The sequence below is a fragment of the Heterocephalus glaber genome, unplaced genomic scaffold, assembly GCF_053883595.1.
Source record: "Heterocephalus glaber isolate CG9 unplaced genomic scaffold, H.glaber_assembly_v1.0 deba00001729, whole genome shotgun sequence".
Lineage (NCBI taxonomy): Eukaryota > Metazoa > Chordata > Mammalia > Rodentia > Bathyergidae > Heterocephalus > Heterocephalus glaber.
The window spans coordinates 11,988,192-12,004,636 of NW_028258440.1; the positions used below are offsets into that span (position 1 = coordinate 11,988,192).

Here is a 16,445-nt window from a genome sequence, read left to right on the forward strand (position 1 = left end):
TGTTCTACAGAGTCTCAAAGTTCTTGGCTGTGTAAAGAGATTCATATAGTCCTTACTACATTTTATAACACGAGACCTTTTTTTTTTTTGAGATCATTCTTGACTATGATAAAATTTGGAGATTGTTGGGGAGATAAAAATCACCTTCTCTTTGACTACTGTTATTTTAGAGGAGTTGATCTTAAGGGAACTAACCACACTTCTCCTTCAATCCCGTGATTCTGATTATCATTAAAAGAACAAAAATTTGACTGTTAACCAAAAAGTTTAAACACTTCTTTTTTATTTCTTGTACCTTTGACTTCTACATACCAATTCTATTTCTTTCAACCTGTTATTTTACTTTTGAAATCTTTCAATAGTTCTTTATTGTCCTGTAAAGTTTGAAATATTTAAGTTGTTGTGTAAATTAATTTCTTTTTAAATCAGGCCCTTATTGTTGTAGCCTCATTTTTCCCCCCTCTGTAGTTGTCTAGCTTCCATTAATACTGAACTTCTTGAACATTCTATAGACCTTTTGCATGTTATTCCCTCTACTTGGATCCTCTTTCATGGCTGTTCATCTTCCCTAGTTCACCTTCTGTTTATTTATTCAATTTCAGCATAGGAGTCATTTTGTTCAGAAAGTTTTCTTTGTTTATGTTCCTACCTGCAAGTCTGAATTAGGTGCTCTTCTTTTATACTCCTATTGAGCCTTTTATTCATAGTAGGCATTGAAGTTTATTTTTCTGTATCCCTCACTAGTCCATAAGATCCTTAAGGGCAGGACCTATGCTTTGTCTCATATCATTTATGTGCTTAGTAAACAATTGTTGAATAACCTGCAGATTACTAGAATCTCCTCCTTTTGTCTGGATTTTGGTTTCCATCTCACTGTTTCTTTGTCTGGCAATATTTACCTGTTTCTTTGGCCCTCTACAATTAGTAGCATTTTTTGAGATAAAAAGAAATTTTTTTGACTCAGACGCAGGGTTCTTGTTTAAATTTACAAAGTGATCTGAAGATTTTGTTGTATCCTAATAGGTTGCATAGGTTTAAACCACTGTCCTACTTTGTGGTACGTGTCCACAAGGAAGTTATATATCCATTATCCATTGTGGCGGAGGGGGGGGTGTGTGTGTGTGCTTTTTGATACAGAGTTTCACTGTGCATTCCAAGCTGGCCTTGAACTCACTATGCAGCCCAGGCAATCCTGCCTCAGCCTTAAGTGCTGGGATTACAGGCATGTATAACCATGCCCAGTTACTATCCTGAATTTGCCTCATCAGTAGTCATACAAACCTAAGATGATTGTTGCAAGGGTTAAATGAGAAAGTCAACATAAAGTGCTTGGTATAGTACTTTGACATATGCGTGCTCAATAAATCTTAGCTATTTTTATTATAAAACTTCCTTTAGTGGCATCAGCAGTACAGTTATACCTACCACATTTTGTTTTAGAAGTTAATTGAAGAAATGACTCTTACATGCTTTCTGTTTTATGAACTATTTTGATTCTTACTATTCTTTAACTTCATATAGGTTTGGCTAGTTTCTGTGGTGCAGTTTTTCGTAAATATCCAATTGATCTTGCGGGTCTTCTGCAGTATGTGGCCAATCAACTAAAGGCAGGCAAAAGGTAATCAATCATAACAAATTACATATAAATGAAATTAAATAGAGTACTTCTAATGGTTTCAAAATATTGAAATTGCTGTAATCCCGAAAGACTGCTATAGTATCAAGTAGAATAATCGCTTACTTATTTATATGGAATTGTTTAATTAAGGAAGTTATAACTTAGTACATAAAGGGATACCTTTTTTTTTTTTTTTTACAAGTAAATAATGTTTGGCTATATATACAACTCACTAAAGACACTTACTTTGACTGCCTTTTACTTACTTTGGCTTTTGAGTTGTTAACAGTGGTATACTGTATATCTTTTTGTAGCAAAAAATTTTAAAGTATTGATTATGCTACTGGACAGTAATGGACCTTTTCTACATGAATATCTGGAGGGAACATGTTTATTTTAAGGGAGTATATAGTATTTTTGAAGCATAATTTTGAATTTGAACTTTAGAGATATGTAAGGCTTACTTGCCTTTTGGACAATATTCTCTTTATAAGTACGGAAATTTATTATATCCTGGGCCAATATCAGCTTAGAATTTGAATTAATGTATGTGTAGTGTGATCAAAAACTATAGTTGAGTGTTTAAATTTTGAAAAAATTACTGCAGTGAAAGACACATTGCCATGAATCCCCCTCAACATACTCCCCCTGCTTTGAATACACTTATCCTATCATTCTTGCCAATTTCTGAAGCAGTTCTGGAGATCCTCTTTCATTTGTGAGTGTGCTGTCAAGACTCCCTTCATATTCAGAATTATTTCAAAATATTTACCTTTCATTGTCATTTTGACCTTGGGGAGGGGCTAGAAGTCTCATGATGCCAGGTGTAGTGAATAAGGTATATGAAGATACACTGTAGTGTTTTTATTTGACAGAAATTGCCATCAACATTTGATCAATGAGGTATGCTCAGAAAATACAGTGAAGACTTAAATTAAAAAATTATTACTGTAAAAGACACATTGCAACAGTCCCCTCAAAATATTCCCCCTTGCTTGAAACACACTTATCCCATTGTTTTTGGCAGTGTGACCTTTACTGTAATTTTAGAAAAATTATTTACTGTATTTTTTAATCATTCCTTATGTATTAAAGTTCACCAGTAGATTAACTGGAATCAAAGAATTGGAAATTGTTTCTGGAAGCTTCTTGGTAGAAGGCAAATGAACAAAAATTACAATCTGTCTGGTGTTCTAAACAAATATTCAAGTAATTACTGACACATTCTTATTTGCCCTTTGGGGAAAATTTTTAAAAATGTGTAGTCTCGGGATTTTGTCAGTACATCATTTATGATATGCTCACTTGTCACCAATTCCTATGTATTTTACTTTTCTCTGTCTGTAGTCTAGTAGGACATATTATTTTCAGATTTACAACTTTTCTGTAGTGTGAATATATTTTTGTGACCATGTAATTAAAGTTTCTTTAAAGAAAAATTAAAAATATTTTGTTGATACTTATATATTAATTTGTGTCAGGGCTATCATGTTTTAAAAAACTGTAGAGAAAACAAGGCAAGTTGAGAAAACAAATACTTTTGACAAGAATATTAGAAAACTTCCATTGCCTCCTAACTTATATCCTGTTATGTCATGCTTTTCCTTTGGAAAAACTTAGAAAATCTTAGAAGTCACAAGGTGTTATTTCCATTGACAGGCCTAAATTTTGAGACTTAAAATGCATACCTGTTGACACATTACTAAAATGTACTTAGGACTGGCCAACCATCAGGTTTAGTTACCAGTTTTTCCTTCTTTCTCTTTTCTAAGTGTGTATGGCCATTCTATAAATGTATTCGTTTTTAATAGTTGGATTCTTTAGAGAGATAGCTTTATATCATCAAAAATATATTTGTCATCCCATATTGGAGAAGATTCTATGAAGGACGTGGTTGGGACAGTTGATAAAAATACAATATGAGTGATGGGTTTACTAAAATTGATAACTGCTGTGATTGTGTAAGAGAACAGCACTCTTAGGAATTTTAGGGGTTAAAAGGCCGTGATTTAAATAATTTGCCTTCAAATCATTTTTTTAAAAATGTGTGTGTATGGAGAGAGATGGGAGGGAGGAAGAGAAAATGTAAATGATAAAGCAAACAGTAAAAATGTTAAAAATTGTAAAATTGGGATAAAGGGTTTATGAGTGTTCTTTGTTTTCTATTTGTAAGTTTGAAATAACTTCCAAGTAAAAATTAAACATACACATGATATACTTTTCAATATAGTTCTAGGAATGCAGTTTTTCCTTAAAAATCACATTACTCTACCTATATTATATACAAATCATTATGAATTCTAAGTATACTAATTACAATGTATTGTAACTTTTATATATGAAATTTTAACTGTAGATTTCTTATTTTTTTGAATAGTTTTGACCTGCTTATATTGAAAGAAGTGGTGCAAAAAATGGCAGGAATAGAAATTACAGAGGAGATGACAATGGAACAACTAGAGGCTATGACAGGTGGTGAGCAGTTGAAAGCTGAGGTGGGGGCTACTATTTTTCTTTATTGACTTATTTAAATCCAAAATGTACACTGGTACTCCTTTACCCATGATTTTGCTTTTCAAGGTTTCAGTTACCCCCATCAGCAATGGTTTGAAAATATTAAATAGGAAAATCTAGAAACAATTTATAAGTTTTAATTTGAGATCTGATCTGAGTGGCATGATGAAATCTTGTGCCTTCCCAACCCTTTCTCTCCTGGATGTCAGTTATCTCTTTAGCATATTTGTACTGTACATACAACGTGCCCATTAATCACTTAGTAGCCATCTTGGTTGTCAGATTGTTCATCAGGTTGACTATCTCACAGTAGCTGTACTCGTGTACTCCTTACTTGAGTAACTTAGTGGAGAATCACAGTACCTATGTCCTTGATGTCATTATCACATATATGTACATTGTATCATCTCACATCTTAAGGGTGAGTATAGTACAATAAGATATTTAGAGAGAGACCACATTTATGTAACTTTTGTTACATATTGTGGTTTTTCTACTTTATTGTTGATAATCACTGTACCAGATTTATAAATTAAGCTTTATATTAGATATGTATGTATAGGGAAAATATTTTATGCATGGAGTTTCATACCATCTGTAATTTCAAGCATTTGTTATTAGTCTTGAAACCTATCTTCTACAGAGAAAAGGAATCCTGTTTCATGCATGGTCATAATGTAGAAAACAAGCAATTTATAAGTACTGTACATAAAGCCAAAGTCAAAGTCATGTATATCCTCTTCTCTCATTTCCCTACCTCTTTTTAGAAATTGAGATATACTAATTACTGTAAACTTTTTTTTTAAAGGGAAACAAAATATAAACAACAATAAGTAATATATTTGTATTAAAAAGAAATTTTCTGTGGTCCTTGATGTCCTGCTGGTATAAATCTTAACATAGTTACTTTATTGAATCTACTGAATAAAAAGTAATCCTTTATAAAGGACTGCAAGAGGGGAAGGGAAAATATGCAAAAGTCTAAACACAATTGACAATTACCTTTAAGCCAGAGCATATAATCAATGATATTGTCATTAAAATAAATTTGTGCAAAAGGGGAAGGAATGTATAATGCAGGAATATTTTATTACAACTCAGCTTTCCTGTCTTTTTCAAAAAAGGGGGGACAGAGATTTAGCTCAGTGGTTCTGTCGCCTGCCTCGCAAGCACAAGGTCCTGAGTTTGATCCCTGGTACCAAAAAAAAAAAAAAAAAAAAGGCATGGGCTATGTGTTATACACCAGTGAATTTGTATCTTCACTTATGCAGGGTGGTTATTTTGGCCAGATCAGAAACACTAAAAAATCCTCTCAGAGATTAAAGGATGCACTGTTGGACCATGATCTTGCTCTTCCTCTCTGCTTACTTATGGCTCAGCAGAGGAATGGGGTAATCTTTCAGGAAGGTGGAGAGAAACATTTGAAACTTGTGGGAAAACTCTATGACCAGGTAAGTTAAAGTAGCTTTTGTGTTCATGTAGATGTTTCAGTACTGATAAAGAGAGATAGAGAATGTGATATAATTTGAAAAGTGTAATTTTTGCACATCATATGAGTATACAACAATACTGATGTCAAATAGGAATTCTAGAAATAGGGCTTCTATCTCTGTGCAAATTATAGTATGGGTTAGCTAAACTATCAAGGCCTTGGCATCTTTCTTTGTAATATGATTATGTGATTATATTTTTAGATGGTCTCTAAAGTTCTTTCTAGTTGAAAAATTTGGATTCTCTTTGTTCTGACAGTGGTAAAATATATACTTGGCTAATATAAATATGTGAAATTGGGATTTTAGTTTTTAAATTTTTTAATTGATGTAGAATAATTGTATGTATTTATGGGATGTAGAGTGATAATTCGATACATGTATACAATAATTAATGATCATATTGGTAATTAGCATTTCCGTCTTCTTAACCGTTTATCACTTGTTTATGTTGGGAACGTTTGATATCCTTGTTTCCAGTTCTTTGTAAAATGTATGACAAATGATTCTAAGCTATAGTCACCCTACTGTATGCTGTGCAATATTAAAAATTATTCCTCCTATGTAACTATATTTCTGTACCTATGATTGAACCTCCATCACCCAGCTCCAACCCTTCTAGTCTCTTGTGACCACTTTTCTACTCTATTTTGATGAAATCAACTTTTTAGCTTCCACATATGAGTGGAAACATGCAGTAATTGACTTTCTGTGCTTGGCTTATTTCACTTAACATCATGTCCTCTAGTTCCATCCCTATTGCCACAATACAATTTCGATTCAAAAGTTTAAAAAAATTGCTAAAATAATATACCTTAATATTTTGAAAAATATTGATGTTGGTTTTGGAAAATGGTTAACGTATCTGTGTTTTTGGTTTTATTTTTAAAATTTAGTGTCATGATACCCTGGTACAGTTTGGTGGGTTTTTAGCATCAAATCTAAGCACAGAAGATTATATAAAGCGAGTGCCTTCCATTGATGTGCTCTGTAATGAATTTCACACACCCCATGATGCAGCATTTTTTCTGTCTAGGCCAATGTATGCACACCACATTTCGGTAAGTACAATTATCTTTGTTGCCATTCTTGAAAGATTCTGAATTATTTCTCAATTATTTGATTTTTAAATGCATTTTAGTTTGACCTAAATATAGATTATGTCTTAGAGAGTTACCCTTTTGTTAATATTGATATCTGAATAGTGTACAATGAAAATGTCCTTTTTAGGTCTTACCGGTTTTATAATTTTACTGTTACTGCCGCACCTGTTGTCCAGGTTGTTGTCTTATGGATTCTTTAGAGCTGTAGTTTTCAAATATTATTGTAGATGAGAATCACCAGGTAAGCATCTTAACTCAGAATCCTGTCGCCTAAAATTCTAATTCACTAAGTTGAAGAGTACCTGGGAATTTGTGTTCTTTGTTTTATTTTTTGGTTGTTGTTATTAACAAACACTATATGATTTCTGATACTTGTGAAATTGGGGTATGTCACTCTGGGAAGAGTTCATGTTGACTAGAGACAGTCCTGTTTCCTCAGTGAGAATATTCCTGTCAGATGATTGATTGCTCTTACCCATAACTCCTAGAAAAGGGGCATGTAGGAATACCCCAGCCTCCTAAAGATTCTTGCCTTCTTTGTTGTATAACTTGTAGGAAGGCTAGGTTCATGGTTCTTGTGTTTTCTCCACTTACTTTCTCCCAAAGTAAACTGGAAACTTCCAAAGCATGACATTCCAATAGTGACTATATTGAAATTCAACTAAGGATGTGGGAGGAGAATGGATAGCCCTCCCTGGACTGTTCCCTTGCAAAGCAGTGACTTTTAAAGGGAATTTACTTTTTCTTTCCCCTTGGCACCATGGCCAGTTCATGGAGCCCCAGCATATTCATTTTTCTGTAGGCTTGGATTCTATCCCTTCTGTTTATTTGTTGTTTTTAAGTCTGTACATCAGAGCATTTTCATTTCAGATTTTGGAGAAGGCTTTGGTCTTTTTTCTTAAATCAGGATTCCTTCTTTATTCCCACTAGTAGTGTACAAAAAGGTGTTAAGAAATTTGAGTTGCAACTGATAATGTAATTAGCCATTTGCTGTTAAGTGTTTACATATATCAATTGCTATAGTCCAGTGGTGATGAATGTATGGCACACGTGCTGCAGTGAGCTATTTGTTATCATTGAAAGCTCTAAAAGATTCACCATCCCACTTCTCTCTAACATCTAACTCAATGTTACTTGACTTAATTACCACTTTATTAGCATTATGCTCTTTTGCACTGTAGAGGAGGAACAGGGATAAGGGAGTGAGGTCAGACATCTTTTTTCCCTTTAGAATCTCTCCATCTGGAGAATTGCATGCTGTCTTTATGTACATTCTTTCTACAGTAGATTAATCTCTATAAGGGACCTCATTTCTTTTTTTTTTAAAGGGACCTCATTTCTTAAAGGGCTGAGTGGGAGAATTGTTTCATATTAGGAATTCTGACTTGTCCTGTGCTATACTGGGAATTGAACACACTAATCAGTAGTAATGAACCCTAGCAAGCAGGAACACCTGTTGCCTGAACTATTCCCAGTCACAAGCAGGTCATTCATACCAATAGCTATCTTTTTTTCTACCCTGGGTAAAATACTGTTTGTCTTTTAAGAAATACAAAATCTAATAGAAGAAATGACATTTCCTTCTCAGGATCGAGGAGGAAAACAGAAGTATATAGAAGTAGCCATATAGTCCAAGCAGAAACAAGTCTTTACCTAATAGGCCACATATCCCTCTCTCAAAAAGGAGTTTCTCAGCAACCTAGGGAGCACTAGATAGACACTTAAGCTGCCCTGGGGATACTTGCTTTTGTTTCTTAGGTGAAATCCTCTCTTGAAGATCTTTGATGAGAGAGGAAAAATGCATGAGTGTTAGAGGACTGCTAGGTCCCCTTCATAAACTGGCTGCCGCAAGGCTGTCTTGGGAATAATTCACCAAACATTGCTCAGATTCTAAGCCAACAAAAGCTTTTTGAGCAGCAGTCATGAGTACACCAGTAACTGGAGGTCAGTTCTGTTCTATACATTTAGTTTCCCAAGTTACTTGAGATGTTGTAAATGGTTTGATTTTTCATTTGACTGAAGATGTGAGTTTGAAGTACTAGTTAACTTTAGATAAAGAAATAGTTAACCTAAGTGGCTGGGAATTTAGCTCAGTGGTTTCGCCACCTGCTGTGCAAGCGCAAGGAGCCGAGTTCGATCCCTGGTACCAAAAAAAAAGAAAAAAGAAATAGTTAACCTAAGTAAACGTAAAGTATAGCTATCTTTTCTGATCAAGACTATTTTTCTAACTAGGTAGGGACTCAGAGCGGGCCTCGTGTTAGAAGTCACACATTTAGAATCAGAAGACTGGGGAGACTGGAGCTTTCAGATAATCCTGTCATACTTAAAACTTAATTTTCACTTTTAATTGTTGTGACTCATCGGGAGACACAGGTCTGAAAGAGGCTTTCCCCTGTTTGATTCTAAATTTTTTCCGAAGGAGATGTTACACTGCTCATCCAGATTCATATTAGTTACCTTCATTAAAATCTACTTTCTAAATTTAAAAACTTTTGTTACTCCAGTTGCTATTTTCTCAGATCTCTGATGTAATTGAGATTCAATGTCTCATAACTGTTTTTTGTAGCTTTGTCATTTGTGTAATCTCAGTAGCTATTAGTTTACTCTAACATGGCAATAATAGATAAATCTTCCGACTTGTACTACAACTGAAAGAGTCTTGGGTCCTGCTTGAGATACTCTGTAACAATGAGGACTTGTTATGTTTTCAGTTCAGTAAACTTAACAGTAACAGGAAGAGGGAGTAGGAAAGGAGGGGAGCTGGATTATAAGGAGCTGAGGCTCTTGCCTTACAGTGTAAGACTTGAGTAGAACCTTTGACCACTGACAATGTGGTTTTGGGTTTCATGTGTAAAACAAATTGATTTATATGCTTTTCTGACATAAAGGAGCAGCTAGTTTTAGGGTCACCTGAAGGATAATGTATAACCCAAGTGAAGTTTTCTCTGTGAGAGCTCTTTCATCCTAAGGAGACTGAAGGATGTGAGACAATAACAGCAATTTTACTTTGTAGTAATCTTTTTCACTTTTAGCATACACTAAACTAATATGCAGTCCCTTCCATTGAGCTAACAGATTTTTTTTCTCATATAATTAAGAATATGGCCTCCCAAAGAAGCTGTAGCATCAGTTCTCACTTGGCTTTAAACTTCAGTATGCCACAGGTATTTATAGAAAATTTTATTTAGCTCTGAATTAGAGTAACCAACTGGCCTTGGTTTGCCTGGGCATTCCCAGTTTTAGCACTAAATTCTTGCATCCTATGAAACCCCCAAAACCCTGGCAAACCCAAGCAGTTGGTCACCCTACTTAGCAGTCTTACAATAATTTTCTCATAACCTTTCTTAAGTGTTAACCCAGCTTCTTAGTTGACAAATTGTAATAGCTGGTTGGAACTACATGTAATGACCCTACATTTTGTCCTGGTTAGCTGTTACTAGTTCCATTTTACTTCACTAAAGTTAAGACCTACTACTTGGTTCTGTATCCCAGATATAGCAGTAAAATAGAGTATGGAGGGGGCAATGGATAGAGGCAACATATCCCATTCACTCATCAGGTTAGATTTGTTAAAAATAAATCTTATGATAAACTTCTGGCCAGAAGATGAAACTAAAAATTAGAATAGCTTCCAGGGATGATTTTTCTAAAAATAAGTGTTTTTGGTAAGAAATTAGAATTCTCGTAACAGTTTTGAAATGCTCGTCTTTTGGGCTTTTATACCATAAAAGTTAAAGCTATAAACTTTGTTGTATAAGTGTATGTATGTGTATATGTTTTTACTTTTTATTTCCAGTCAAAGTATGATGAACTTAAAAAATCAGAAAAGGGAAGTAAACAGCAACATAAAGTTCATAAATACATTACATCATGTGAGATGGTGATGGCTCCAGTCCATGAAGCAGTGGTCTCCTTACATGTTTCCAAAGTCTGGGATGACATCAGCCCTCAATTCTATTCCACATTCTGGTCACTGACAATGTATGACCTTGCAGTTCCACATACCAGCTATGAACGAGAAGTCAATAAACTTAAAGTCCAAATGAAAGCAATTGATGACAATCAGGAAATGGTAGGTTTTTGTTCTAGTAGCTCAAGTATAACTTTATGGTATTGATTCAGTGATATCTATACTTTGTAATTGTTTTAGCTCAGGATCCTTGAAGCTATAATGCTCTGTCTGGATAATATTTTCTTAACTAGGTTTAAGTGATAACCTTTCAGAGAGTGAAGCAAGGGTTATTGAAAAGGTAGAAATTAGGACTAATCAAAAAGCATTAGGGCACGGAGGTGTGCGCCTATAATTTCAACTGCTTAGGAGGTTGAGGCAGGATTGAAAGTTGGAGTACATCCCGGACAACTTAGTGAGACTGTATCTCAAAATAAAATTAAAAAGAGTAGGAAAGTAGATCAACACTCCATGGTTTAATTCCCAGTACCACCACCACCAAAAAGGCATTTGAATTTGCTTTTTTACTGAACACTATGTAGTAGGTCAAAATGATCTGTATGATTCCAATTGTAAGAACAGTAGGAGTTTCCAGAAGGAGAGCTCTTCAGGAGACTTTCTTGAAGAGCTGCATCTAGAGTTGGGCAGACCTTGAAGGTAGATTAGGTTTGAAAATAGGCAGTCAATAAGGAGGCCACTATAGGGTTTCAGCAAAGGCAGGAAGTAGTATGGGATTGAGGGTGATTACTTTTACTGTACTGAATAGGCTTAGTGACAGATTAGTTAAGATGGTACAGATTATATAAGGTACTGAAAGTCAGGTAGAAAGGTAGACTTGATTAAATTGAGAGCTGGTTTGGATATCTGAGTAGGGAAGCGATAATAGTAAAAAATTGGTACTTAAAAATATTTATGACAGCAGTATGAAGGCTGCTCTTTAATAGTGGGGGCTAGCATTAGGCTAGAGACCAGAGGTTAGGTGGCTTTTTTGGGTTATTCATTATGAGATACTAAGCATAGATTATGGTAGACATGGTGGGAGTGCATAAAACTTTTAAACAAGTGGGGTACAGGAATGAAGGAGAGAGGGAAGTTTGAGAAATGACTCAATGAATGCCTCATAATTTATTATCAGTTTTGGAAGGTGGCCTGTTTCGGTGGTATAAGACTAGGACACTGTTTTTGATGTTTTGAATGGAGGTCTAGAGTACATTCATGTAGAAATAATTATAAGGTATCAATATTTATCTTTTTAAAAATTTTAATAGAAGAGAGGTAACGTGCATATAGTTAGAAAAGTGTTTAAATTCTACTTTGTAGCCTCCCAATAAAAAGAAAAAAGAGAAGGAACGTTGTACTGCCCTTCAGGACAAGCTTCTTGAAGAAGAAAAGAAACAGATGGAACACGTACAGAGAGTTCTACAAAGACTGAAATTAGAAAAGGACAACTGGCTTTTAGCAAGTAAGTTGTTGGAATGGTTACATTCCTGCAGCTAAATTACAAAAGGAAACCTTTATAATTTGGAGGTGTTGAAGTATATTGTGTTTATATTTCAACTCAGTGTTCACTAGCCCATTCTTTGAACTAGTTTAGTTTGCTGGTGAAATTAATTATAATATTGGCAGCTTCTTATTCAGCTTTTCTGAATAAAATCATATTTCTGGGGAAATTGTAGATAGAAAAATGTCCACAGAATGAAAATGATAGTCTTATCCCAGGCCTGACTGTTTGGTTACAAACTGTAAATAGTTTGAGATTTTATAGCATTCTCTACATTAAAGTTAATATGCTGTCATGTTTAGTGATCATGAGGCACTTAAAGAAGTTTACCACTTAATATATTCTTCCCTTATTTTTAGAATCTACCAAAAATGAGACCATCACAAAATTTCTACAGCTGTGTATATTTCCTCGATGTATTTTTTCAGCAATTGATGCTGTTTACTGTGCTCGTTTTGTCGAGTTGGTACATCAACAAAAAACTCCAAATTTTTCCACACTTCTTTGCTATGATCGAGTAAGTTCTTTTTATTGCAACCTTTATAAAAAGTCTCACACTGTGATAACTAAACATTATTATCCATAGAGGTATTGTGTGATTAAAAACATGAACTCAAGTGCCTACACTTGAATCCTAGCTCTACTACTTTCTAGCTATGTGATCCTTTGCAAGTTATTTAATCTCTCTGTGCCTCAGTGTTTTTTTATCTGTAAATGGGATAACAGTACCTGCTTCATAAGATTGTCTTGAGAATTAAATGAGTCACTACATATCACTACATTTAAAAGCACTTTGAATAATATCTGACACGTAATAAGCACTCAAGGTTAAGCTACTCAGTATTTGAGTTTACATGTTGTGTCATCATAGGTGGAACTCTTTTCCAGTCTTAGCCTTGACGCCTCAAAAAACAAAATCAAAACCCCCCAAAATACAGCAAAGAACTTTATACCTTTAGACAGAAAAGCAAGGAAGCTTCTTAGTGTGGCCATGTTCACAGATTTTGTACCTGGCTTTTTCTTGTATTAAATTAGCTGCCTTTTGGAGGGCAGGGGAATGGAGAAAAAATAAGAACCCAAGATACATCGTGTAAAGGTACAAGATCCCAATGATGAATGTAATTGTATTGTATACCTAAAATGTACCAATAAACTAAATGGAAAAAAAAAATAACTGCCTTTCATGGTTTGGAAATGTCATGTACATTATAGTCAGCTGCCTATTTCTCGTTTCTGTCAGCTTTGCCTTTACTTACTGTCCCCCTCAATCCCAATCATATGTGTGGTTGTTATGAAGAAGTTATTATGTAGTAGTAATGATAGTTTTGTCATTATAAATCAGCGTTCTTTACAATATTTTTTGCTTGATTTATAAATGTGTTATTTCCCCACAAAAGCCAGAATCTTCAAAAGTCTTTGCAAGTTTTGACTATTATGATTTTTTTTTTTTTGGTACCGGTGATTGAACTCGGGTCCTTGCGCTTGCGCAGCAGGCAGCGAAACCACTGAGCTAAATCCCCGGCCCTTATTATGATTTTTTACAACACAATCTTTTAATATTTTCAACTGGTTTTGACCTTCATTTCCCTCCCCCGGTAGGTTTTCTCTGATATAATTTACACAGTTGCAAGCTGTACTGAAAATGAAGCTAGCCGATATGGGAGATTTCTTTGCTGTATGTTAGAGACTGTAACCAGGTGGCATAGTGATAGAGCCACATATGAAAAGGTACGGCTAATAAATATCTTTAATATTTTACCTCTGTATAATGACCATTTCCAGTAATCTCTATATTGTTCAGTTTTAAAAGGAAAGCTAAGTTTAAGATTCAGTTGTAAAATGGTGTTTAAAAGCATAATTAATGCATTATTAAGAAGTGATAAACTTTTTAGTTCTATTTCAAACTGTCCAAGTTAGTATCGTTGAATAAGCTGAAACTTTCTGTGAAAGATACTTATCGTGCAACTACACATGATGTTTTTACATGGAATCATTGATCTAGTCTACTTAAGTTTCACCTTCTGCTATTTTATGGGATACAACTTTTAACAGTGACAAACTTTTTTTTCCTTAGGAATGTGGAAACTATCCAGGATTCCTTACCATATTGCGGGCAACTGGATTTGATGGTGGAAATAAAGCTGATCAATTAGATTATGAAAATTTTCGACACGTTGTACATAAATGGCATTACAAGCTAACCAAGGTAAAAGAATTTGTATTTTTCAAAAGTAATTAATTTTTTCTCTTCATGCTTTTACTTTTATAATGGATCTTAATATATTTTTTGTAGGCATCAGTTCATTGCCTTGAAACAGGCGAATATACTCACATCAGGAATATCTTGATTGTGCTAACAAAAATACTTCCTTGGTATCCAAAAGTTTTGAATTTGGGTCAGGCTTTGGAAAGAAGAGTGCATAAAATCTGCCAAGAAGAAAAAGAGAAGAGGCCAGATCTATATGCATTGGCTATGGGGTAACAAAATTATACTTTAATGTGATTTATGAGAATAGATGACAGAAGGATTCTGAAGACTTTAAAATGTTTTACAGTGTTGAAGTTTATCTTCTGCCTTACTTCAGGAGATTATGGGAGATTATGCGATCATGTTCCCACAGGCTGGTGAGAGTTGTCACTTCTGATTATCAACTTCCGGTCTATACTGGATGATAGATTCAAAAGTCATATATAATATGTCATGAATTGGAAGAATTATAATTTTACCATCATAGTTGAGTTATCAACTCTTCAAGAGCAAAAGGAAGAAGTCAATTTTTAAGGATTAGTTTATTTTGAAATTTTTATTTTTATGAAAGTAGATAGGGCTCTCTAGAAAGACCTTTAATAACTTGTAAAAATTAACTTTTATTCTCTGGAACCAAGTAGCTGAGTGAATAACCTGCTAATTTTATTCATTTAAACCCCACGTTTGTGGTTGTTGATTTGTGTTTGTATATTTAAACACTTTGTGCGACTTTCAGCTACTCTGGGCAGTTGAAAAGTAGAAAGTCATACATGATACCAGAAAATGAGTTTCATCACAAAGACCCTTCTCCGAGGAATGCTGTTGCCAGTTTACAAAATGGGCCTGGTAGTGGGTCTTCTTCTTCATCATCAGCAGGAAGTTCATCTAAGTCGGATGAGAGCAGTAATGAGGAGAATGGTATGCTTATTTGTAGAAACTTATAAATAATACATTTTGTTTCAACAAAGTGAAATGTTTTGTATCACGTGTCAAGCACATTGCTAGCCTGTTACTTTTTTATTTCCTAGGTAGGAGTATGTAACAAGTAATCAGCCTGCTGATTCTAATTATCCTCTAATCATTTTGCTGTGAAATTGTGCTTTATTTATATGTAGACTCTTGTTAAAAGAAAATTTTACTTTTATTTCAGATAAATCAAGGGAGAGATCTCAGTGTGGTGTGAAAGCTGTTAATAAAGTGTCTAGTGCCACACCTAAAGGAAATTCAAATAATGGAAATAGTGGCTCTAACAGGTAGGAACACTGACATTTGTCACAGTTCTAAATTCTTATGTAATTGATTTCCCTAACCTTGAATGGAAGGGGGCTGTAATTAAGCAGTATGAAAGTCATTTATGCTGGACTTTGAGATTTTTGTATGTGCTCCTTATTTTAATACTGAACTTACTATCCTAATTATGTTCTATATAATTGTGTTTTATATGACAGCTTTGTTTACCCTGCTGAGATATTCAGGGGAATGTAGTGGTAAAGTTTAAAATAAAACATGTTAGGATAGAGCTTTTGCTCTAGGCAATCTGACTGAGACTAGTTTACATAAGAAAAGTCCACAATCAATTTTCTGATAGTAGTACCCTTGGGTGGTTTGTGGAATATATTTTTGGTTGTTACCTTATTATCCTCAAAGGTTATGAATGTATACAAAAAGAACCTGACATTATTTTAATCATGCATTCATTTATTATTTTTTGCTTTGTTTTGGTTTTGACACAAGGTCTAGCTTTATAGTTAAGGCTGTCCTTGAACTCATCACTATGTAGCCCAGCCAGGCCTTGAACTTGTGGCAATCCTTCTGCCTTAGCCTCCTAAGTGTGAGCTCACAGGCATGTGCCACCACACCTGACTTTTAATCATTCTTTTAATTTGCTATTCATGAATTCATGATTTACTGGATAAGGAAGTTATTCCTTTTTACTTGTTTTAAGGTTGTCATTTAGTTTTCTTCTAGAATGTTTGAAATCAGAAATCCTTTATGATTTTAAACATGGACTATGTTTTATAA

General features: G+C 34.3%; 1 protein-coding gene across 9 annotated transcripts in view; it reads left to right on the forward strand.

Annotated features, from left to right (window-relative positions):
- Nucleotides 1–16,445, forward strand: part of Thoc2 (THO complex subunit 2) — a 110,932-nt gene that overhangs the window by 76,092 nt on the left and 18,395 nt on the right. For all 9 annotated transcript variants that reach the window (XM_021240529.2, XM_087199823.1, XM_087199824.1 and 6 more), the window contains 12 exons: nucleotides 1,522–1,618; nucleotides 3,996–4,113; nucleotides 5,404–5,583; nucleotides 6,519–6,683; nucleotides 10,522–10,797; nucleotides 11,995–12,136; nucleotides 12,535–12,692; nucleotides 13,775–13,903; nucleotides 14,250–14,381; nucleotides 14,469–14,653; nucleotides 15,160–15,341; nucleotides 15,574–15,676. In XM_021240529.2, coding sequence (XP_021096188.2) covers nucleotides 1,522–1,618; nucleotides 3,996–4,113; nucleotides 5,404–5,583; nucleotides 6,519–6,683; nucleotides 10,522–10,797; nucleotides 11,995–12,136; nucleotides 12,535–12,692; nucleotides 13,775–13,903; nucleotides 14,250–14,381; nucleotides 14,469–14,653; nucleotides 15,160–15,341; nucleotides 15,574–15,676 — 1,867 coding nt within the window. The remainder of the gene's footprint in view (nucleotides 1–1,521; nucleotides 1,619–3,995; nucleotides 4,114–5,403; nucleotides 5,584–6,518; nucleotides 6,684–10,521; nucleotides 10,798–11,994; nucleotides 12,137–12,534; nucleotides 12,693–13,774; nucleotides 13,904–14,249; nucleotides 14,382–14,468; nucleotides 14,654–15,159; nucleotides 15,342–15,573; nucleotides 15,677–16,445) is intronic.